This window comes from Danio rerio, chromosome 9 (assembly GCF_052040795.2).
Source record: "Danio rerio strain M-AB ecotype USA chromosome 9, GRCz13ab, whole genome shotgun sequence".
Taxonomy (NCBI): Eukaryota; Metazoa; Chordata; class Actinopteri; order Cypriniformes; family Danionidae; genus Danio; species Danio rerio.
Window position 1 is genome coordinate 9363554 of NC_141029.1, and position 24353 is coordinate 9387906.

General features: G+C 36.2%; 3 protein-coding genes across 9 annotated transcripts in view; 2 read left to right on the plus strand and 1 right to left on the minus strand.

The window, feature by feature from the left end:
• ankrd10b (ankyrin repeat domain 10b) overlaps positions 1-9213 on the plus strand; it is a 38896-nt gene extending 29683 nt beyond the window's left edge. For 2 of the 6 annotated variants that reach the window (XM_087266668.1, XM_087266671.1), the window contains 3 exons: positions 2980-3230; positions 6152-6241; positions 8621-9213. In XM_087266668.1, coding sequence (XP_087122794.1) covers positions 2980-3230; positions 6152-6241; positions 8621-8910 — 631 coding nt within the window. In that variant the 3' untranslated portion in view covers positions 8911-9213. 6 annotated transcript variants of the gene reach the window in all.
• Positions 9214-10265: 1052 nt separating this feature from the next.
• On the plus strand, positions 10266-14046 carry ube2al (ubiquitin conjugating enzyme E2 A, like). The gene is made up of 6 exons (NM_199719.1): positions 10266-10403; positions 10828-10908; positions 11824-11849; positions 11956-12045; positions 12400-12488; positions 12948-14046. Exons 1-6 carry the CDS (start codon positions 10360-10362, stop codon positions 13074-13076), a joined length of 459 nt encoding a protein of 152 aa, NP_956013.1. The 5' UTR covers positions 10266-10359; the 3' UTR covers positions 13077-14046.
• A 76-nt stretch (positions 14047-14122) lies between these two features.
• On the minus strand, positions 14123-20715 carry ing1 (inhibitor of growth family, member 1). Of its 2 annotated transcripts, NM_001040356.1 has the most exon segments (4): positions 14126-15875; positions 20084-20256; positions 20399-20455; positions 20544-20715. In NM_001040356.1, coding segments are annotated over 2 exon segments (930 nt in total). In that variant the 5' UTR covers positions 20226-20256; positions 20399-20455; positions 20544-20715; the 3' UTR covers positions 14126-15087.
• Between the last annotated feature and the right edge of the window lie 3638 nt (positions 20716-24353).

Below are 24353 nucleotides of genomic sequence, written 5' to 3' on the forward strand. Positions count from 1 at the left end.
GGTAACTCCGGGAGAGTTACGATGCAAAGCCCCCAAAAAAGTGTACCACCCAGACTGTTGCGTGCCCAGAGTGAAGCAATATCATGCCATTTCCTAGGTTTAGTACCTGTGCATCACTGCAAGGACTATGGAGCCATTCTGGAGGACCATCTGCACCCAATGGTTCCAACATTGTATTCTGAAGGCTGTGCCGTGTGTCAGGATAGTAATGCACAAATACAAACAGCAAGACCGGTGACAGAGTGGTTTGATGAAAATGAAAGTGAACATCTCTCATGGCCTGCACAGTCACCAGATGTAAATATTATTGTGCCACTTTGGGGTGTTTTGGAGAAGCAAGTCAGGAAACGTTTTCCTCCACCAGCATCACATAGTGACCAGACCACAATTTCTGTAAGAAGAATCGCCCAATATCTCTTTGGCCACTCTGCAGGACTTGTATCTGTCTTGTATTCAGTTTTAATATCCAACCCCTTTGAGGGCTTTAATACGTTTATTTAAAGAAAAATCAACTGATGTAACATATTTGCATACAAATTTCAAGTTTGTTTTAGGAGTTTAAAATATCTAAACGCAAACTTTCCCCCCCAAAATAATAATAATAAAAATAAAAAAAATACTATAGTATATATACTGTAGTAAAATATAGTATACTTTTTTTTTTAACATGTATACTAATTAAACCAGCATGGATGCCATTTGTGCATTTAATTCTTATTTTAAAGCAATGTACTGTATTTAGTGCAATATAAATGAACATGACTAAAGTTTTAAATTGCAGCGCTTTTGCAAACCACCACTTCACCATGATCCAGTGCTTTAACCGTTAATGGCAGTTTTCTCACCGCTGTAATTTTTGTGTGCGTGTATAAATTTTGTTATTGAGAGGAAAAAATGCAGCACAAGTGACAATACTGCATGAAGATGTTTGCAAACAGTTTATCACTGCTTGAGTATCTCAAGTATTCATTTGACTTCTTTTAAAGAGGTAAAATAACTTTACTGTGTATATGTTGGGGGTTTAACTACATTTTTGCAATCACACAAAACTGTGACTGAATGCATTTCAAGATGAGTTTGAAATTGGCACTGTTTGCAGATAACATAGATACGACATATGTAAATCCTACCTGGCTTCCTGATTCTTTAAATGAATTCGTTTTAAGAGGAAATGGCTTGAGTTAGTGTACTTTGATATCCATTTAGAAACACCAGCCACTTGGCTTCTCACCAGTTTACTGCAGAATTCTATTTCTTGGAGACTTCCGAACGTTGAAGGTTCTTCTGTAGACACTTCTGCAATTAGAAATAAGGGAGACATTCAAAAATAATAATACATTTTAATAAACAAGTGATGCTACAGTAGAATAGAAATGAACCGTTCCCCCCTCAAAAAATGTCATTTAGTTTCTTTTCAAATTTTTCTTCTCTAATACATGCAAAAGAAGATAATTTTTTACGAATGTTGGAAATAGATAGCCATTGACTTGTGTAACCTTTTTTTTTTTTTTTTTTTTCACCGATATAATTGGCCAAGTTTTCCAATGTCATTTAAATATTTTCATTTGTGTTCAACAGAAAACAAAGGTTTAGAATCATCAGGGTGGGTACATTTTTATTTTTTATTTTTGTGTAAATTGTATAAACTTTTTATGCTAGAATGTGAATTGGAATAGTTTATCTTTTCCAGTCAGTTTAAATGGATTGGGCTCAGTGTTTGATATTAAATAACAATTAGGGCTTAAGCGACTAAAGCTGGCAGTTACTCAAACCCCATAGATATACAATTGCACAAAATAGAGCATCACTCAAATTCAAGTGATAAAAAAATATATATATATTGTCTGTTCTGAATTATTTTAATAGTCTAATCTGTGTTTTCAGCATAATTCACTACCAAGAGTCACATTTTTGTATTCTCACTGTATTCAGGATTGTTAGCAGGAGTTCCAGGGGTAAGTGTGTAAAGACTGATTTTTTTTTGCCCTTAATTTTGTTCATTCATGTATTCTTTGATTCTTCACTGCAATAGAAAATGACTTTGTGGATGCTGAATGCACACCATAATCTTTTAATGCTGCCATCAAATTTTAAACTGGTATTTCACATTTCTCTACAATCCTTCATGGTTTCAACGTTGACCATTTGATTCAAGTCTTTCTTTTGAAGAAGCCGGGATGATTTCTACTTCCAGCACTGTTCTTGTCTATTAGTGGTTAAGGAAGAATTTCCAGCTTGGCTCATTTGCCTTGTTGCTTCAAAGCAAAATGAAGATTCACCCACCATAAAACCTCTTGAGGCTATAAATATCTTTTTCTCTTCAGTTTTTCTTCAATTCAGAAGACTGCTGTGGTTTTCCCTTCAGCTCGGAGTTGTGGCAAGGTTCAAAGAAGACATGTTTGGACGTCTACATTCTTGACTTCTTATTAGCACTTCTGCTTTATGATGTGTATTCTGACACACTTTAAGTAACACTTTTACTTCCTTTTGTAAATCCTTTTAAATCATCAGTTCATCTTGGTTCCAGTTCATCGATTGTGTCGAAGATGATTCTTGGGGAAATATTGCAGAAAAATCCTGACTACAACTTATTTTGCCAGTCAGTCTTATGGAAGCAAATTAGCCCTTTTCATGTTAATCACTGACTGGTGTAAGCAAAATGTATTTTTCCTCCTCTAATTAAATTCTCATCTACTTGTGTGCAAGCTTCAATAGTTCATTATTTTCTATTGCAGTTGAAACATCATGGCATTTTAAATGTCTATTAAATCATCTTTTTTTGCAATGGTTTATTCAATTTAGTTTATCCTACATTTAACAACATGGATGTCAAAAGTGTTTAAGTTGATGTGAAATGTAGAAAGGGACTGTGTGTGTGTGTGTGTGTGTGTGTTAATGTGTGTATGTGTTTGTATGAGTGGTTTGCAAACATTTGCCTTAGACCAGCAGTGTTAACACGCTAATTTTATCATTGCGCAGCATGAGGAACGCTAGTGGACTGCCCGCAGCTGACCTAGCCCATGCCCAGGGCTTTCAAGAGTGTGCCCAACTGCTCTTCAATGCCCAGAACCGGCAACTCAATCAGCTTAATGGATTCTCAACCAATGGCTCTGTGTGCTTTGGAGACCGCAAGCTAATCCAAGAACGGGGCGTCTTTAATGGGGTTCCCAGCCGAAAGAGGTCTCTTGATTGCATGGAGTCTAATCACATTAAAAAGGCCAGAACAGATGGTAAGTCTTGACTGAATGTTGAATATTTGCTTTTCTTAAAGGGGTCCAATTATGCTATTTATACTCACAGGTTGCTTGTCGTTTGCAATGTTGATGAGAATTGAAAAAGTATGTTGTGGCCATGTCCAGTTGACAACGTTTCACAAATCTAATATACTGATACGCAATACACATTTCATTTAAATTTCATTTTAATCTCATGCTTAGGTCGACACAGTCTTGTGTGTATTAGTAAGCTTATGCAAAGGTGCAAAAAACAGTGCTAAAGTTGCACACCTTTCACAGCTGGCTTTCTGTGCCCTAACTTCATGTTTGTGCATTTGGAAAACAATACCAAGAGTTTAAACTGAAGATGATTAGAGATGATTTTATTGTCGGTAGATGCAGCAAAATTGAAGAAAGCATAATGCAATCGCATCACACACTCGACAATCAGTGCAGTTACATTGATGCCAATACTTTGATTTTGATACGATTAAGACCATGCACTTATTAATACTGTACCCTGTAAATGTCGATTTTTTTTTTATTTTTATTTTTTATTATTATTATTTTTTTTATAGGTGGGCATAGATTAATTTGTTTAATCTAGGTTAATCTCAGAATAAATCTAGAATAATATAGAATAAAATGTCACATTTGAATTCTGCCGAAGGCATTCAGAATAAGTGCGCTTCCCAAATAATAAGTCTTTGAGAACAGGTTTCTCAAGCTAGGTGGTGCATTAGACCAGGGGCTCATCTCCTGTTCTAAAATGCATCACAAACTGCTTGAGAAACTGTTCTAACATGATAACTGGTGATGAAAATAAATGTTCAATAAGATGTACTTGTGTTTACTAACTGTTTATGCTGTTAAACATGAAATTTGAACTGTCATAACTAAAGTCATAACTGAACTAAACAGAAATGGAATTAAGACATGTGGAGCATGCATATAGTAGTGGCATTATTTAAGTAAACACCAACTTTTTGCCATGTTTTCCGAAAAGATCCACATATGCGGCTGTCAGTAAAGGACCGCATACACGTTATTAATGCGTTACATGCGTTATTAAATTCCATAACACTCACCAGTCCTTACTCCTTTAAGTCAGACATCCTGCTGATTTGATTCAGAAGTGCACTTTTTTTTGTCAGACGGCTCACTGGTCAGGTATACATTCGTGCTAAAATATCAAGGTGAAAGTCACTATAGCTTGCATAGAATAGACCCAGCTCCCAACCCAACTTTGAGAATAGATTAACGGCAATATTTTTAAATTTTATTTACACGATAACGGCCCACCACAATTTTGATTACTTCAATCAGACTAAAGTCATAATCAAACTTAACAAATGAAATTAAGACATGTACACTATTCCTATTTCGAGTGGATAATTGAAGTGCAGCACAGACATGGAAACACCTTAATCAAACTACTACTGCTTTGTAGTAATTTTCGCTACATTTTGTGGCAGGATGCACACAGCAGTTGTCAGACCTTTAACAAACAAATGAGAATGGCTTCATGCAAGAGAGCCCATTTTGGTGTGAACTGGAAAAGATGACTGCGCTAAGAATTCTGGGAGAAATGGACGTTATCATAAAGATACTGTAGAATTAAATGAAAACTTTATAATATCTGAAGCAAATTTTTAATCGAAATCGATCGAAATTTATGCTCAATTTCGATTATCGAATGAAAAAATAGAATCGTCGATGCTGCCACGCCCCCATGTCAAGTCAGCTTGGCTTGCCAAGCGGGAAAAAAACAGGCTTGTTGAAGTGCTTGTTAAACTGCAGAAGCAGGAGACCCATCGACAGAACTTAAACCCTCTCCTCTTTCAATGAAGTCGCCGGTGTGTAGGCATTTTGAATTTCCAGTGATATATGTTGACAACGTTCGTGTTGTCGACAAATAAAACACAGTTTTGCAAGCTCTGCTATGTACGTATTACGTACGGTTCGTCCGATAGACAACACCGGCATCGCGATCCTCCGCCCGCCCCCGTTGCAAATCCGCTCGCGAAAAGTACACACTCAGGCCCTGTTTACACTCTCTTTGTTTTTAAATGGCATTTTAGAACGACAACAATTTGACATCCACAGTGGCATGTAGCATTTCTGAGCAGCCCTCCTTCCTCTCTACCTCTGAAAATGCACATCACGTGACCACACAGACACAGACGCACACAGCCATGCACTCGAGACAGCAGGTCCAGGCAGTCAAAGGACTGCTTCAATCTTTCACTCACTTGTACTTAGTCATTTTAGCAAACACCTCAGATACTGTTGGCTGGTTCCTGTTGGTTGTGCCTCTTTTTTTTACCGACGCCATTATAACGACACAGATCACTGCCTATTCACGAGTCCCGCAGAAAAAGTGATTGACAGGTGGTAATTATGTGTGTATCTTGCCTTTATTTATTAACTGTATGATTTGTTTATGGGTAAAACAAAGACCATGCAGGTCAGGTAGTTTAAACGGTAGGCAACAAATAATTAATTGGTCATTCATTTATTTCATAATCGAAAATCGAATCGTGCCTTCAGAATCGAAAATGTAATCGAATCGAGAATTCGGAGGATCGTGACACCCTTAGTTTTAACCCTTCAGAGTAACAGTTTGTGGACAGTTTGCTGATAGCCTAATGATTCAAAAATTTCCACAAAATCAGTTAATACAGCTTTGTGATTACTCTTTATTTATGTGCTGTAAAGTTTTCTGTAGTTAAAAACCTTTTTTTATCTATTTTTGAATGCTTGGTCTTCAATCAGAACTAAAACTTAAGGCACGTTCTGTGGAAAACTGAGAGCAGATTATTGTTGTAAATATTGCATAATAGGACCCCTTTAAAAACATATTTAAAATGGATCATTTAACATTTTGTTGGGTCGCCATTGCAAAATCAGCAGACTGCCATCACCATACATTTCAGATCTCGGTTATCAGCCAATAAACGGGTCCAGTGGGGAAGAGCAGATGGAGAACATGCACATGGAGTTCGGGCCTGCACTGAATTCCACAGGTGGGAACAGACCTTTAAATGGATCCTTGCCCTTGCCGTCCAATGGCTACTGCAGTCCAGAACAGGACAGGGGGGTCCAAATGGAGAGCTCATCCTCTCCAGTCCACAAAGAGCTGGAGATCTTCAACGTGACCTCCATGCAGATACCATGCCGTTGCACTAACTCCTATGCCTATCTGTAGGGGCATTTGCCTTTTACTTTACTTTGTGTGTCTGGGAGAGAAATGAATTTAATCTGGCGCACATTGTACGCATAAAACTTGGTCATAGTGGCACCACCATATCTATTTAACTTCTGGTGGTATGCACTTTTTAATACAAAAGCAAAAAAATTGGAGAAGGTTGTTTTGTTTTGCACAATAACTTCCTTGAACGCCTCTTAATTTGAATTCCAATGCATTCCAATGTATGAATCATCCCAATATTTTTCCTTGGCTGTAAAATAGTAGTTTGTTATGAGGTTGTATTTAGGCCTAAATCTATACTTGGAAAGTGTTTGGTTTTCTTGTTTTCCTGTTCTTTGTTGGTATAACACTGATTGCACAGCTTTGGTTGTGAATTGTATTTGCCCTCAAAAATGTCATACGTTGCTTTGTAATATTGTTTAAATTCTTGCATTATTAGTTATGGTGTGTGTGTGAGTCATATTAATTTACTGTAAAGTAGCAAGAAACGAGATTCCAGGTTAATGCAGGTTTTATTTCCCAGTTGAAAACATAAAATGTTGTTTATTTTATTCTTCACATTTAATTGTATTGTTATGCCAAAGCATATCTTCTGAATGTACAGAGTGCATCCATTAACTATCACTGTGCACTTAGTTACTTCTTTAACCTTAGACTTTTAATCCTTCTGTTGATGTTATTTGTTGAAGTCTGTATCGTTAGATTTATTGCATCTGCAGTGTTCATCCTTCAGGTTATTGTATGAGGGCAAAAGTCTTTTTTTTCTTTGTAATGTTTTGCATAGCTTTTTATATATAGTATGGGAAATATTTGTTAAATACATTAGAGCTAATTTGAGCTATAAGGGGGGGGGGGGGGGGGGGGCTTCTTTTCACTGTACTTTATATAAATTCATATATAAATTGTTATTTCATGCAGAACGAATTCCAGAATATTATTTGTTTGCACTGCATACAGGCTAATGCATGATTGCCTACATAAAGTACTAAGTTATACGAGACATCTGACTGTAAGTACTCATTGAAACACTGAAACTGAGCTGAAAAAATTGTTTATGTAAAGACGCAGGATGCATAAGGTTGATGGAGATGTCATTTCTATTCTCATTAAAAAGTTCTGTCATTTAACAAACACAGACTCTTGCATTTGTGCTTTGTAAGAACATGTTAGCAATTGAAACCACATGCAAGTAGGGCTGCACATTATATCGTTTCAACATGGATATCGCAAACTGCGCATCCGATAGTCACATCGTAAGATATGCAATGTTGAGTCTGAATTATAGTTGACCAGGAGCCGCAGAATTGTATTTAATTATTGTATGTATTTGGAATTTATATGATTTATGCAACAACAAAAAGTTTTCCTTGCTTTGAATTTTTGGCTCGTTTCTAGTACTAATATCTACATTTCAAAACGAAAACGAAACCGTTTTACTTTTTTTTTTTTTTTTTTTTATAAAGTTTTTACCACTGACCGATTTTTTTTTTTTTTTTTTTCAGGAAGAATTTTAAAGAAAAGTTGAAAACTACAAAATATTTTTAGTTGATCTAAGAATTTTTTGACATCTGGACTACTAACGAGATAAAGCAACGTAAAAAAAAGCACTTTTTTTGCATTGTGATTTAATCAATTTCTGTACCTGAATACTGTTAGACTCCATAGAAAACCATCAAATAGAGCTATGCAATATCAAATTTTTCCAATATCGTGCAGCCCTACATGCAAGTATTAATTTGATGTTGTTTGCTACAATTGTTTGGCTACAATACGCAGATCTTTTATGTTTGTTGGTTGGTCCTTTCATTAACCCTTAACCTTTTTATTATTTTTTTCCTTCAACATGTTTGAGATTTAAATATTAAATTCATCTTAATTTAAAAGGTGAAGTGTTTCCAGTTGAAGTGAATGTAGGGCAGTGTGCCAGTGTTTTATATTTGTTTGGGTAAACCATATCAAGGCTTGAAACCAGGACTTTAATCTCCAGTTCAAATGTTCAGATGCAATTGCATTATATAAACCGTACAGGTGATTTTGAAAAACATAACCTGATTAATTTACTCAACCCTGGTAATATTTCAAGTAATAAAAACTTTGGAAATTGTTGTGCAAAACGGTAACATTCAATTGAGAATGGGGCAATTCTTTACTTTTGCTAATGAGGTTATTATTCATTTGTTCTCTCTAACAGCAGGACTCTGCCATCCCATGCAGCACCTCAATGGGGGTGACCTGATGCGCGAGAACATAAATGGGAATTCATCCGAGGTTAAGAGTGGTGATCATATTGGGAATGAGGGGGTCTCCTCACATCTTGGTCTTTTTGACAGTGGCCTTCACTACGGGCACCATAACGGCTTTGGAGACACAGCTGAGAACATGGAGGATGCCAGCAGTCAGATAGAGCATCGCAAGTCAGTCAGTGTAGAGGAGCAGTACGACCACATCACCTTCGACACCATGCACATCTATCATGGGTGTTAGGATCGTCCTGTCCACACTTAACATGCCTTTATATATCCATTAAGAATGTGCTGGATTGCTTTAAGTCCATGTGTTTTTGAAAGGGACAATGTATTTGTGTTGTTAAATAAAAAGTGCATTTTATGTATGCTTTTTTTTTTTGTATTTTTAGTTTGGGTCAGTCAGAAAATCATGGAACTTATGCATTATTTGATCCAATGTATTAAATGTGCCTACGAACTAATTATAATTGTTTAATGACATCTCTTTCTTATGTAGTATTAAGAGCTGCTTATGATTAAAATGGTTGATCAGTTGACTGAATCAATTGTATGTTTTGTTTTGCTCTATCTATATTTTGTTTGTAATTATGTAACGAGTAGCCAGGCAAAATACTGAATCATTTCGTTTTGACATAAGGTCCAAAAATGATACAATATTAACTTAGCATGCTAGTTAGTTCCATATAACTCCAATAAAAAGTTACGGATACATTTTGTTGAGTTACTAAACACCAACAAATAATTTAATAAATGATTAAATGTTTTACAAGTAGTTTTATCGTCGGTTTAGTTAATTAAATTGAATAATAACCATATTATAAAGTGTTGCCAAACAATAGCTAGGTTAGGCCTTTAGCTAGGTTAGGGCTAACTTGTAAAAAGAATTGAACTTTTTCAGTCATGTCGTAGGCCAGAATGTGTTAAAATGTTTTGTCTTATAATAAATAGCTTATAAAACATTTTGTGCTGTTAAATACTGTTAAGTTAAATTAACGAATAGTTATTTATTGTATTTTGAAGTGCTCTATAACTTTTATCACGATATAGTATGTATTATTGAATGTCGAAGTTGGTTTTAATTGTTTCCACAGTATGACTCGGAACGCGTTTAGTATCTAGTGTATTCCCACTTCGTTAGAATAAAAAATGTGGCTTTAAAAACATGAATAACGACTAAGCACATCGTTTACCTGTTATGAAATATCAGACAGAGTACAAGGTGGACGTTTACTGCGTTTCCCGCCCTTAACCGCTAGGAGGACTCTCTGACCTCATTCCTCCCACAGAAACGTCATCGAGGCTGTTCCTCCAACCAAGACTCTACCAACGGAAAGACAAATAGGGGGACTTGTGACGTTTACGTAGCGCTTGACAAACATTTTACTTAAATTCTCGAATTATTTCCATTAACTCAAAATATTTCAAACAACTATTGGAATATTGATCACTGCAATTTTTCAAAACTAAACACACATTTGATTATAGGATCTTTTGCGTGATGACTCTGTGTTTTTGGTCGCAAATAACTCCCCTGTGTGGGACAGGTGGTATATTCGTGTCTCGTGAAAAGACGTCTTGTACTCAGAAAGGAATATTAATCATCGCTGTTGTGATAAATACAGTTACCTTAGGATTTCTTAATAGGGCTCTAAAAATAAGCGCTGACGCTTTTTAAGTGTAGTTAAAGATGTCCACCCCAGCTAGAAGGCGACTCATGCGAGATTTTAAACGGTGAGTTGCTGTACAGCGATAACGTGAGATGTGTTTGTTTTGATGGAATAGCTGGCTAGCTAGTTAGCTTCATAACATTTAAGTCGGTAGTCAAATACTTTAACGTTAAACACACGATTAAAACGTGGTAATTTGCTTTGTTTATGCTGTTGTGAGTTTGTCGGTGGTATTACACTACCTATTCACGTTGTAATGTTTCATTTTAAAACTACATTTGTTTTAGCTTGTTAGCTAGCGAGCTAGTTCGAGCCGGTTAGAGAAGTTATTCAAGCTTGACTTGTCTGAATGTTATTTTTTATTAGCCAGTGTCTGGACATTTTTAGAAAGTAACCACACGTTGCCATGTTATGTCTCGGGTATTTTCTAATAGATTTATGCGACTGACACTGAAATAGTTTTAATGTGTTTTGTGGTGGTCCCACAGGCTCCAGGAGGATCCCCCAGCCGGCGTCAGTGGAGCTCCATCTGAGAACAACATCATGGTGTGGAATGCAGTTATTTTCGGGTAAGCCGAGAGCAAATCTGTGTCTGATCGAGTCCAAGCTCCTGAAATGGAGATCCCCATGATGAAAAACCTCGGAATATATGGGGGTTTTGTTACTGACATTTTCCCAGCATGATGTGTGGATAACACGTTATTTTAAACTACGTGTACTTCCTTAGGATAGCACGATGTTACTATGTGGGTTAATGTTAGGACAATGGCTAGGTTTATTAGTATCTAGTTATTGCACAGTTTATGTTTTGCAACAAAAAAATACGTTTCATATACATGAAACAGGACTGTAAAATAAAATATTAGTGCTAAGCAAACACAGAATGTCTCCATATAGTTGGTGGGAAAAGAAATAGGAATGTTTTGGATGAACATTCAAAGAACATTGAAATAATTATTATTTGTTCAAAAAAATTAATAATGAAAATCTTCCTGCAATGTTTGCCAGCGAAGAATAGATTGCATTTATGAATTGCATTAAAACAAACTTTTTTTTAAAGCAATATTTTACACTTTACCGCATTAAAAAGTATATATAAATAACATTTTATATATTAAATTATATTAATATATTATTATATATTATTAATATATGTATTATTATTATTAGAATTGTTCGAAAGTGAGTGTAAACAAAGAGCAGGCACAGTGTTGGTATCGGTTTCATTTACAATAGCACTTTAATTTTAATATTTTTTACGATATGACTTTTTTTGATGGAAAAGTAAAAAAAGGTGGAGCCACATCCACCTATTACACAATTGACATGGATAAACCAAAGTCCTGATAGCTTTGATTTATCACGGACAGATTTTGTTCAATGTCTTTTCACTCTTTAGTTTCAGTTGAAGTAGATTGTTACCATAAGTCTGTGAATTAATCTGCAATTTATCTAAATGTTTTGTTTCTTGTTTTCACATGTAGTCCAGAAGGAACACCTTTTGAAGATGGTAAGCTTCTGTTTGCTGAACCGAACTTGTGCAAATATGGTTGAATATGTTTAAAGTAAATTAGTAAAATTTATACTGAAATAAAGATGTTTGCTTTGCCCACAAGGTACCTTCAAACTCACAGTCGAGTTCACAGAGGAATATCCCAACAAGCCTCCAACAGTGAGGTTCGTCTCAAAGATGTTTCATCCAAATGGTGAGTGGTGATTCTTGTTAGTCTCAAATTAAAAGTATTGTCAATGTTGATAGCTTTATTTATTTTTTTTAATAAAGTTTTTAAATGGTAGTAAGCATTTTAATATTTTGCTTAGCATATTTAATATTACAATACATTTTTATTATCAAATGCATCAACTCTTTAAGATGTTGTAGGCCAGAATAAGGGTTACTGGTGTATTTTTGTTGGTTTGAGAGTGATTTGCAGTATTAGTTTGGGCTGGTTTCTTCGATACATTTCTTGATTTTTTTTTTTTTATGAACATTAAAAAGATTCAGACTTTCATTCTGACTGTGAATGTGTAAATCTAACTCTCCTCATGTCTTGTCTCAGTGTATGCTGATGGCAGTATCTGCCTAGATATTCTTCAGAATCGATGGAGTCCTACTTATGATGTTTCTTCTATTCTCACATCAATCCAGGTGTGTTAAGTCATTTTGTTTAAAAGTCATTTTAATGTAGCATGTGGAAAACATTTTACATTGACAATTGTCTGCTGCATGCCATCAAATAAGCCACAAAACTAAAAATTGTTGTCATTTACTCAACTTTCAGTTGTCACACGCCTATTTAAGTTTCTGTTGAACACAGTATTTGCATTTCCTGCTATGGTTTGCAAATCGAAACTAGTTTGCAACAATCTTTAAAACATCTTCTTTTGTGTTCAACAAAAAAAAAAAGTAAACCCATGAAGTTTCCCACACCACTTGCATAAGTAAATGGTGAGAATTTTACCTTTTGGTGAACTATGCCTTTAGGTACTGATTTTTGGTTAGGAAAGTAAATAATGTTTTACTTTTGCTTTACTTATTACAAGTTTGTTTTCCTGTTGTGTTCTTGAGACCTAAAATAGATTTTGTTTGCCCTCTGTTTCTTTACAGTCCCTTCTAGATGAGCCAAATCCCAACAGCCCTGCTAACAGCCAGGCAGCACAACTGTATCAGGAAAACAAACGGGAGTATGAGAAACGGGTGTCAGCGATTGTAGAGCAGAGCTGGAGGGACAGTTGACCACATTCTTAAACCACGTTCTCACTCAAACATCCTTTTCCTTTTTTGTTTGGCTCTGTTGTTGGAGGATAGTTTTTCAAATCTCCATTTTTAAGTTTTTATGCACTTTACTCATGCAAGATTGTGATTTTTTTTTTTGTTTGTTTTGTTTTTATTTCTCTCCCACATTATTGCCTGGACTGATTTTCAACCCGCATTAAGATTATTGAGAGGGGAGTTACCCCTGGTGTACAATGCTTGACTAATTTTGCATCTGGCATGAATATGCAGTAATTGTCCTCTTTTGCAAAATGTGAAAGCATCTCTAAAAATGAGTCGATCTAATCCAGAAACATGACTCACTAAGAGACTTGAAGTCATAGTAGTGTTGATGAAAACGTCATTGGTGCTTCATTGTCAATTTTAATATCATGATTTTGCTTAACACCGTTGAAAGTGTCCTTTTAAATTTCTGTTTTGCTCCCATTTTACAGGATTAGTATTTGTTGTGTTGGTTTAGTCAGAGGGAAGGTTAAGTGTTCTACCACATGAGTGGTGAGCTTCTCTCGTTGGCACTGATAACAAAGATTGGTAGACAGATATGAGAGTTTATATTAAATACCAATTTATGCTAACAGAAAATGGCAATATGGTGTGGAGTATAAAATATAGCTATATTTACTGGTAAAAAAAAAAGAGATTTGCTGGAATTGCTCAATTTAAAAATATCCTCCAAAAGCTGTGTAACCTTTCAATGGCTTGTATCACAAGTCCAATCAAGTGAAATAATGTCTTCAGGTGTTTTTCCCCCTCAAGCCCTTGATCTTTGCAGATGTTTGCCCTGTTACATGCATGAATGCCTGAGTGTGTCCTTGCCTCTACTGATCTCTTGTATATACAAGTCACATCTGAATTTTGTGTACAGATTTTGCACTGGTTGGCAATCTCATTTTCCAGCACTTGTAAATACTTAAATAAAAGGTGAAACTACGCTTGTGAGTCACTAATGCTTTATACATCGATATATTTCCATTTAATTAAGACTGATTTGAATTTACGACAAAGACTTTGGTGAAACGTCACCATTTTATTAGGAAAAAAAAACTTCTTGGAGAACATGCACAATTGATCATGTTACAGAAGTGTCGAAGACAAAATGTTTGGTCCACAGTGGACCTGAGCTAACACTTAATAGTGAAACTTTACAAAAAGTTCTCAATGAAAGGATGCGTTAACAACAAACATTTGTAACTTCTGTTTATAGAATGGCTTGGCAGCTCAGGTTCGCAAGTTTCTCACTGATAAAGGGATTCGTTTGTCCAACAAATTAAACTTCTGCTATTTACTCATCCATCATTTAATCCAAACTGGTTTGATTTTTCTTTCTTCTGTTAAACACAATAAAAAATGTTGGATAATAAAAACCATTTGACATCAATTTTTTTTTATTCCTACCATGAGAGTCAATGGCTGTTATTTTCCAACATTCTTCACAATATCCTCTTTTGAGTACAATAGAAAAAGGTTCAGAATTATTTGAGCGCATATTCATGAGTAAATATACATTTTTGATGAACTATCCCTTTAATCTTAACTAATGCTAACAAATGAAACATTTTAGCCGATGAACTTTGTAATTCTTAACTAATATTAACAAAAATGAATAAATACTGTTGCAAATACATTAACTAATGGAACCTTCTCATAACGTTATCAATATTGTAAGGCCTTGTGTTTTAAAAGAACAAAAGCCATGCAACAATACTGCGACCTGTGTGGCTTATTTCACATGAACATATGTACAGTTACGCAAGACATAAATACAAGTAGCTGAACATAAAAATGCACTGTTGTCATGTTGGATGAACTAGATACTCCTAACGCTGTAGAACATTGATAACTACACAACTGATGAGCGAATCCTCTCAGAAATATATCCCTAAAAGATATACTAACCATTGACCTGGTACATCATCACAGACTTCTCAAAACTGATCGCTTAACTCTCGAATGTCAGAAAGTTCGCCTGACACTACCTGTTGTACGCCCTCTCCTTTTTAGACCTCTCCAATGCCTTGTCCATGGTCTTCTCGTTGTCTCCTCTGCACTTGGGACAGTACCATTTCCCTTTGGGCTTATGGTGCAGATCAACACATGAGAAGTGAAACCATTCAATAGTGCATTCGTCATTATCGCAACCGATCATCTCTCCGTAGGACACCTGCTCACAAAGGCAGTAGGTGGGTTCATTGGGATCAATGGGCAGGTCAGTTGGCGACGGCTCTCGGTCTTGCTTGCTCTTGGACCTCTTCTTCTTTTTGGATGATGTTGCTGATGCCTTAGGCTTCTTTTCTTTTGGCGTGCCTGATGAAACATCCTCGATGTGCTCCAAGCTGTAATTAGAGTTCTCCCGATTCTCTGAGCCATTTTTCTGCCTTCTCGAACGCTTTCCACCAGATTTGTCAACTGAACTCGGGGTCTCCTCTCGTCTCCGATTTGCAGTAAGTTTACTGGCCGAGAGCAGTATATCAGAAATCGTCGTCATGGCTGTGGTTGTTATGGCGCTCGGGGTGCTGCCCACTGACACGCTGCTCTCCGGAGAGTCATGACTGGCCTGGAAAAGCTCGCCGTGCCACTCCAGCTGTCGGCTGCGGTTCTCCACCATTTCCACCATTTGGCCTGCGATCTGGATCTTTTCATCTCCGAGTTCTTCTGTGCGGATCAACGAGCGCTGGATGCAGTGGAGCAGACGACGTCTCTGGACCGGATCGGATTCTTGTCTGTGCTTTTCATAAGCTTCATCCAATTCGTTGAGGATCTCTGTATGATCAGCACACCAGGAATAGTGTAAAAAAATATGGCAAATGTTAACATAATTACTACCATAATAACTGACATTTAAAATAGAATTTTAGTTAGACATTTAAAAAAGTAGTAACTGTAACAGACTACAATATAAAAATGGTATATGCACTGCTATGATGTGTCAATCATTTTTTCATATCCAAAATGGGGTGGGGTCAATAGATGATGCCATTATTCATCGGCTATGGACGTCACAATGCTAAGCAGGCATCGCGATCCTCCGTCCCGCCCCCTTTCGGAAACCTGCTCTCGAAAAATACGCACTTAGGCCCTGTTTACACTAATACCTCTTTGTTTTTGTTTTAAAATGCCCTTTTAAAACTATCCACATCCACACTAGTGTTTCACCTAGCATTTCTGAAAAGCCATCTGTCCACATTATCTGAGTACCACTTGCTGAAAATGTACATCACGTGACCACACACACATACTGTCATGTGCTCGTCTCAGCTCCAGCTCAGCAAATGTTTTGAGCAAGCGGCAACCTCCCGCTCTCTCTCAGGAAGCCAATACGGAAGTAACTAAAACTGCAATTCATCCGAAATTCCGCTAGTCCTGGCCGCTCCTGGCTCCAAAACAGAGCAACTTTCAATTGAGCCCACTGTTAGAATGGCCAACTTTACAGCAGAAAAAAAGGTGTTTACAGCCTGGTACAAAAAAAGATTTTGGTTAATACAGCTAATATTACCCTTCATGACAACTGTGAGGGGGGTGAATTTTTTTTATAACTCATCCGTTTCCTTTATATTAAGTTATATTAAATTTGCATAATTAAGGGCGTGGCCACTTGATTGACAGCTAGGTCTCGTTGGTCGCAGTCACGTCACCTCAGCTGAATCCGGCAGATTAGCCACTGAACTCGGCATATTTATCGTATTTCTGTGTTGTTTTATGTGGCTTTACACAGTCAACTGCCTTTTGGACTTGTTTCCTACAATTATTTGATGGAATGTCATGCTTAGTGCACTTAATTGTGCTCACAAACCGTTCACGTGGCCTCCGTTTCCCATGTGAGTAAAGTTATATACTTATATACCATCTCAATACATGTTTTTGTTTTATTTTAGATCATTTATCGTTTATATTTATATTTAGAGCTGTAATGTACTCCAGAATCTGTCAGATTGATTAGCTGTAGGCTCTAGAACAGTCATGTGAAGCGTTGTCATACAGTGTTATGCTGGATTTCATTAATAGTCTTGCATTTACTAACACAGACTATATCTGAAGTGTTTGGATGTAATTCGCGTTTTCCTCCTGTTGAGAAACGTCATAAGAACAATGTTTAGTGGCTCAGTGTATTACAGCAGTGTTTTTAAAAGACTAAACACTTTATTGATAAAGTGTACAACCAAGCACAAGTGGTCAGAATACAAACAAGTCACAGGTGATAAAGTATTAAGCGTTCTCCCAAAGTAAACCAGGTGTCTGAACCAGGTCCAAGCAAATTGCAGCATGCGTCTGTAGCTCCGATCGCTCTCCGCCTCTTTGCCCATGTTTGGTATCCCGCCGTGGGTGTGATGACGCGCGGACAAAATGGCGACGGTTGGGCGCGCCTACTTGTGGCTTCTTTTGCGCTCTTTAGAAACCTATGGGTGACGTCACGGATACTACGTCCATATATTTTACAGTCTATGGTTTTGAGTAGTGCACGTCACACAGTTTATCAAGGTTGTCCCGCTGGATTGCGTCTCACTATAGTTGTTAAACGTAATATTTAATTCATCTTGTCTCTGTTTAACGACTCTGGTCTTTTGAATCTATCAGGTGTTGTGTCACAGCATCAGTAAACTGCTTCAATCTTTCGCTGACACGCTTGTACCTAGTCATTTTAGAGTAAACCTCAGACACTGTTGGTTGTGCACCTGTTTTTACCAACCAAGGTTGTCAACACCATTATAATGACACAGATCACTCTGCCAGAGTCATGCCAGGGTCCCGCGGAAAAAGTGATTGATAGGTGGTAATTTGTGTGTAACTAATCTTTATTTACTTATGATTTGGTTATGGGTAAAACAAAGACCATGCGGGTCAAATTGGCTACAAACAAATAATTTATTTGTTAGGAATTAATTAATTAATCATGAATAATTATTTCACAAATGCCTATGATGACGATGCCATCGTTCATCGCAATGTTTCACATTAGAAATCTTACGATGCCAAATTGGTCGACATCACCCAACCCTAGTTTGAGTGGTTTGGAAGAACCACCCCTCACTGACAAAGGTCCAGAATTTGTCTCATGCATGAGCTAATTTGTCCTATTTTGACTGCTATGACAGTCTGTCTTATATCTGCTAAAACAAGCAGATTAAAATATAGTACATATCCAAGGGCTGTTGCAATAATGAATGGACATTAAATCGAGGGTGTTTCTGGTCAAAAATTATTTTAATCTTATTCACTTTTTAACCTGCTGCTAGAAAAAGCACTTTATACGCACATCATATGCACTTTTAGTATTGCATTGTTTTTATTTTAATGATTGATTATTGTTGTCATTTTATCTTATTGTTGCCATTTTATCTTTTTATCTCTTGTTATTATTGTTGGATGTTTTAGATAAATAGGATTGCACTGAGGAGAAGGGCAAACATAAATTTCGTTGTATTTTGTACAATGACAATAAAGATTCTGATTCTGATGTTATCATGGTGAAAAATAACCCATCGAAGAGGCTTTAAGGCGAAGCAGAATTCTCTGTTGGCTGATGCTTCAGTGTGACTTCAGTTCAGTTTTGGCCAATGCTAACATTTTTTTTTTTTTTTTTTTTTTACGAATCCAACATCCAGCTATGCAAGAAAACATACAATCTGACCTAAGAGGAATCCCCTTTCGCTGCTGTATTGTTTTTAAATAGAGAAAACATTTTACAAGTAACTTTCATTCTAAATCTTGGACCTCAATTTGAAGCAAAAAAATGACCATAAAAAGCTGTAAAGCACTAAAAGAGACCCATATTAAAATGTATTTGAATACTATTTTGGCTAAAATAGTCAAAAAGTGTGGTTATGATGACCATGTGACAGCTAATTCAGAATAGTGCTTAAATGTCACTAAAATGCAGTAAATAAATTTCATAATTAATAATCAAAATACACCCCTTAGGCCAGGCTGGCAACAGGCCTGCAATCTCATGTCAAAACATTCAACTGTAACGGTTAATCAAATGAAGCTCTAGGAACACTTTATCATTGTATTTATTTATTTTTTGTAAAAACAACTTTACTTATGTCTTCTGCGCTAAATTAGGGTGTGCATCAGGGTGTATTACAGGCAATACGAAGCTTACATGTTGTACTGCTGACTCTAATAGCAATGTCATACTGACTGTAGTAAACATGGACCCTAACAACCTGACAATGTTTTTTTTAGAGCACAAAGTGTTCTTGAAACTTCATATGACTAAAGTTGAACCGATGAAGTCACGTAGAAAATTTTGGCAATGTTTTACTTCCTTTTCTGGACTGTCTAAAATATCTTAGTTTGTGTTCCTGAAATGAATGAAGGTCTTAGGGGATTTAAATGACATAAGGGCGAGTAATTATTATTAACTTTTATTTTGGGGTGAATTGCTACTATAATCAATCTTATTAATAAAGAATCTCGTTAATGGCATGAACAAATCCCTCAGTAAAAAAGCTTACCGCAGGAGATTTCTAACTTTTTTAACTATAAAAACAATTTGTGAAATCAGATTGCCCCTGTAGTGACTCCTAGTAATGCCCAACCACGTTTGACAGAAACGTTACACGGAGTTGCTAACAATATGGTTTGTGTATATACTGTTTCTATGATTTTTTTCAAAGCACACAACATCAGCACACAGTTGTGATTTCAAGCTACGTGATTATTGTAACAGGAAGTTTGGTGGCGCTAGACGCTGCCAGACTCCATCCGAACAGGATGTGTGGCGATTTCATAGAAACCGCTAAATAATGTGCACAACAATAGCAAATGCATTTACTCAATATACTTAATAAACTGGGCAGCTTTACACTCGCAATATTGCCTGTTTCAAACTTGCCTGTTTCACGTGCTAACGTTAACAGTTAGCCGCTAGCCAGCTAGCTAGTGTGACATCTAACACCCGTTGCTCAAACAATGCAGTGTTACTGTGCTTACACTTCTGCCATGTGGAAATGTCTGTAATCTCTCACCTTGATATTTGGCGTCTATTTCCTTCATAAGAGACACACATCTTTGTAGGTCCAAAGGCAAAGACTCAACCAGCTCCAGGTACTCCTCAACATAGTTCACCACAACATGAGACGACTCGCCGTTTGATGAAGGATTCAGCATCTTTTCAAACGCATTTAGGAGGTTGATAAATCTGTGATAAATCAATTTTAATAATTATCCTATGCTATGACCTTTGTTTAAAAAAAATAAAGGCTGCTGAGAAAAGTTACTAAGGTGTTAGTAGTAGTATTGAGTTGTTCAGGACCAGTGACGATTCTATGGCGGAGACCTACCTCATGAATATTAATATCTTTACGCTGACGTTGATGTGTAACCTTCCAACCGAGTGTCTAGGAAAGCAAAATATGATTAATATTCATTACAGAAGCTGTTACGTATGAATATTTTTCACAAAATAAACTGTAAAAAAACGTTTACAGTGGCACGACGCGTGGTGGCGTCTGTCAGCAAGACTTCAACGGTCATTTCGAAGAATAGAAATTAAAATGCTCTGCATGTTATTTTAGGATTAGATGGGTTTAGTGGAGTTTGAATTGTGGAATAGAAAAATACAGAGGAAAAATGACTGTTGACTACGCACAACCCCAAGTAGCCTTATTTGAGTTTGAAAGATGCAAGGAGTTCAAAATAGCCTGAGCCGTCATATGAGTTGTTTACAGACTTGCTGCATATTATCACTCATCAATTATATTTTGTTAAGGATATAATAATAATAATAATAATAATAATAATAATAATAATAATGAAAGAAAACATAAAAAATTGTCAGAGAGAAAGGATAAAGTATAAATGCAACAGTTTACTTTGTGTAGTAATTAAGAAACGGTCAAGCCAGATTAAAGACATTCTCTATGCTGAAACAGATTGTGCAAAGAAGTTTCCAAAGAAATGCATTGAGATTAAACATATTGATATCGTTATCTTTGGCAAATTGGCATGGAGCATGTGTTGCAACAGAGAAACACACATTAGATGAGAAAAATTATACTGCGTGTAAGCAAATGATTAATAAACCATTCAAATGCATATTTTAGGAGGAAAGTTGTGTGCTTTAGGGAGGATTGTTTACCCAGGTGAAAAAAAATATATAATTAAATGCAACTAAAATACACTTAAATACCCGCAAATACATTTTTAGTACATTGTTATTTTTTTTTTTTTTGTGTTTAAATAAATGTTTAGTATGTTAAAAGCACGTTTTAGATCAGCTTCATTTTGTCTCATAATAGCACAGTTGAGTACACTTAGATGTACTTAAGTTTATCTTAAACTGTACTTAATGCTAATTTTTAGTACATTAAATACAAAATTAGTTTGGGAAAATAGAGCACTTTTAATACAGTATTTAGCACACTTTTTTACAATTTGAATATTCTTTTAATATATTACTATTATACTGTAATTTAGTCATAAATATATTTAAATGTTTAAAAGTAAGGTTCAAGTGTATTTCTAGTTGTAACTAAATACATTTTTTAAAATACAGATATAGTATGTTAAAAGCACATTTTAGTTCAATTTCAGTGTGTCTCAAAATGGCACAGTTGAGTACACTTAGATGGTATTAAGTTTATCTTAACATATACTTAATACTGTCTTTTAGTAAATTAAGTACAAAATTAGTGTGCGAAAATAGAGCACTTTTAGTACATTACTGAAAAGTGTACTAAATATACTTAAAGTGTATTTTAGCACACTGCTTTCACATTTTGTATATTCTTTTAATATATTACTATTATGCTTTAAGCTATTCTTAAATGTATTTATAAATGTTTAAGATTAGGGTTTAATTGTATTTCTAGTTGAAACTAAATATATATATTTAAAATACAGATATAGTATGTTAAAAGCACATTTTAGTTCAATTTCAGTGTGTCTCAAAATAGCACAGTTGAGTGCACTTAGATGGTATTAAGTTTATCTCAACATATACTTAATACTATCTTTTAGTACATTAAGTACAAAATTAGTGTGCGAAAATAGAGCACTTTTAGTACATTACTGAAAAGTGTACTAAGTATACTTAAATAAGTGTATTTTAGTGCACTTTTTTTCACCTGGGTATGCCTTCCCACGGTAATACCATCCAGAATGCATGTCTTAATGAAGTCTGTATCATCCAACAGACTTTACTTCAGAGCGTAGGTATGCCTTGTAGATGGTGCTCTAGCCTGAGTGATTGTGTTAACCAGCAAAGCTGGTAGGTCATCTTAGTCCTCTGCGGTCTCTCTATGGATCATACGTGGAGATTTCAGAGATCTAGGCACGATTGCCAGATGGTGCCCTGTCCCTATGAAAAAAGGTCCTTCCTCAAAGGAATCTGCCAGGGAGGGGCCGTCGCAATGAGAGGGAGTTCTGATATCCAGATCCGGTTGGGCCAGAGATGGACAAATATCAAGACTTTCTCCTCGTCCTCACTGATCTTGCAGTGTCGGTGCGAATAGGCTCAGAACATTTTGAATGGTAGCTTGTGAGGGCAGTGGTTCAAAATGCGCATATCTAGGATTGGTTTTAACCCACCACTCTTTTTGGGTACGATGAAGTACGGGCTGTAGAAGCCTCACCTTATCTAGGCACAATCGCTGACGCACCAGTGGTGGGGCAACAGGGTAAAGCAGAGCTTACCCATAGGAGGGGTCTCGAGGAAGAGCGGAAGATGAGGGGTCCAGTCTTACCTTCCACCCAAGAGCCTGTGGTGCGGCTGGAATTATGAGAGAAAGAAGCCCATCCTCTGGCACTCTTGCAAATTGTGGCGAAGATAACTGATCCTGTAAGCTGGAAGGCACCACGTTCCATGCTAGCAGCGTTCGAGCTTTCACACCCAGAGAAAGGTGAAGTTGCTCTTTTATTGAAAATTTGGTAGCCACCGGCCATAAGGCCAGCAGCCTGGTGTTGTAATGGTGTTAAAGGTGTCACCAGAGGAAAGAGCAAACCGCCTTTTCTCCTGGTGGTCCATCTCAGGGATGCTTTGCGGTTCTTTTACTGGACTTAGCAGCAGCCTGGGGAAAGGGGCACTGGTCGTCTGTGAGGGGCTTGATGCTGCAGCTTAGCTGGTGAAGTGGGCTGGGGCAGCGGAGCAGGTCTTGCAGTAACAGACGGGCACCCTCAGCAAAGAGCAGCCAAAGTGGATGGGTTGGCAGGGGGAGCTGTTTTGGGAGGCTAAGTTTTTGCATTCCATAGCAAAGAGTATGTGTATAACATTTGTTTTTTAAAATAAAAAAAAACTTCTTCAAACTATTCTTCAAATGTTAACAACTTATAAAAAACATCCCATATTGTAAACAAAAAAAAAGTCATTTAATAAGAAAATGTCAGTAACTCAATTTTGACAAAAATGTCAGATAGAACCTTATTATTCCAAGGTGATGAACTGTTGCCATTTAAATCTGATTTACTTTTAAACTGCAAAACTCAGACATTGCAAACTTATAGATGTGTTATTGTACTAAATAACCTGTAGATTGATCATTACCATGACACATTGGACAATAATAAAATGACATGATATTTGGCAGCTCTACCAAGGGTTGCATGCTGAATGTGTTGTTATAGCCTGGAAAGCAAATGTTGTAAGAGCTCTAAGAAAATTACTTTGTACATTTGTCCCACTTTACTTTTGTCCCCACTTTTACCTATTACAGACATTCAGATATCTGTGCATACTTTTCCAGGTAATATAATATGTGTGTGTGTATATATATATATATATATATATATATATATATATATATATATATATATATATATATATATATATATATATATATATATATATATATATATATATATATATAATTTTTTATATCACTCAAAAAAGCTATAAATTGTGCCCTCTCTAAATATCCTTTAGCTGGTATCCTTTTCCTCAAATGCTGACATGTTAAAAGGTTAATTCTTGATTCCAACACCAAGAATGTCCTGCAGGGGTCACTTATGTTAAAGCAATGAGCCTCTATATTCTGTTTATTTTCAGCTCTGATGTCTTCTGCCACATCATGTACATATCTTTTTCCTCTGAGGGTATAGTTGTGGAATCCTTGTTTCCATTACATCCCTAAAAAGTTAAGCTTTAACTGTTGTGAATGACCTTTAAAAATGTAAAAGGTAATTCTACAAGTGTATTATTAGCTGAAAAAATGTCACATGACCGAAATGTCATAATGTGCAAATGAGAGGGGAAATGAGTGTAAAGTTCTCCAGAGAGAGCACAGCAGAGCCTCGTAGTCT

Bases quoted from the DNA above. Each gene is read 5' to 3' on its own strand.
- ube2al (NM_199719.1), top strand. From the start codon at position 10,360: ATGTCCACCCCAGCTAGAAGGCGACTCATGCGAGATTTTAAACG. The intron at 10,404-10,827 runs GTGAGTTGCTGT...GTGGTCCCACAG, and splicing joins CTCATGCGAGATTTTAAACG to GCTCCAGGAGGATCCCCCAG. The intron at 11,850-11,955 runs GTAAGCTTCTGT...TTTGCCCACAAG, and splicing joins AGGAACACCTTTTGAAGATG to GTACCTTCAAACTCACAGTC.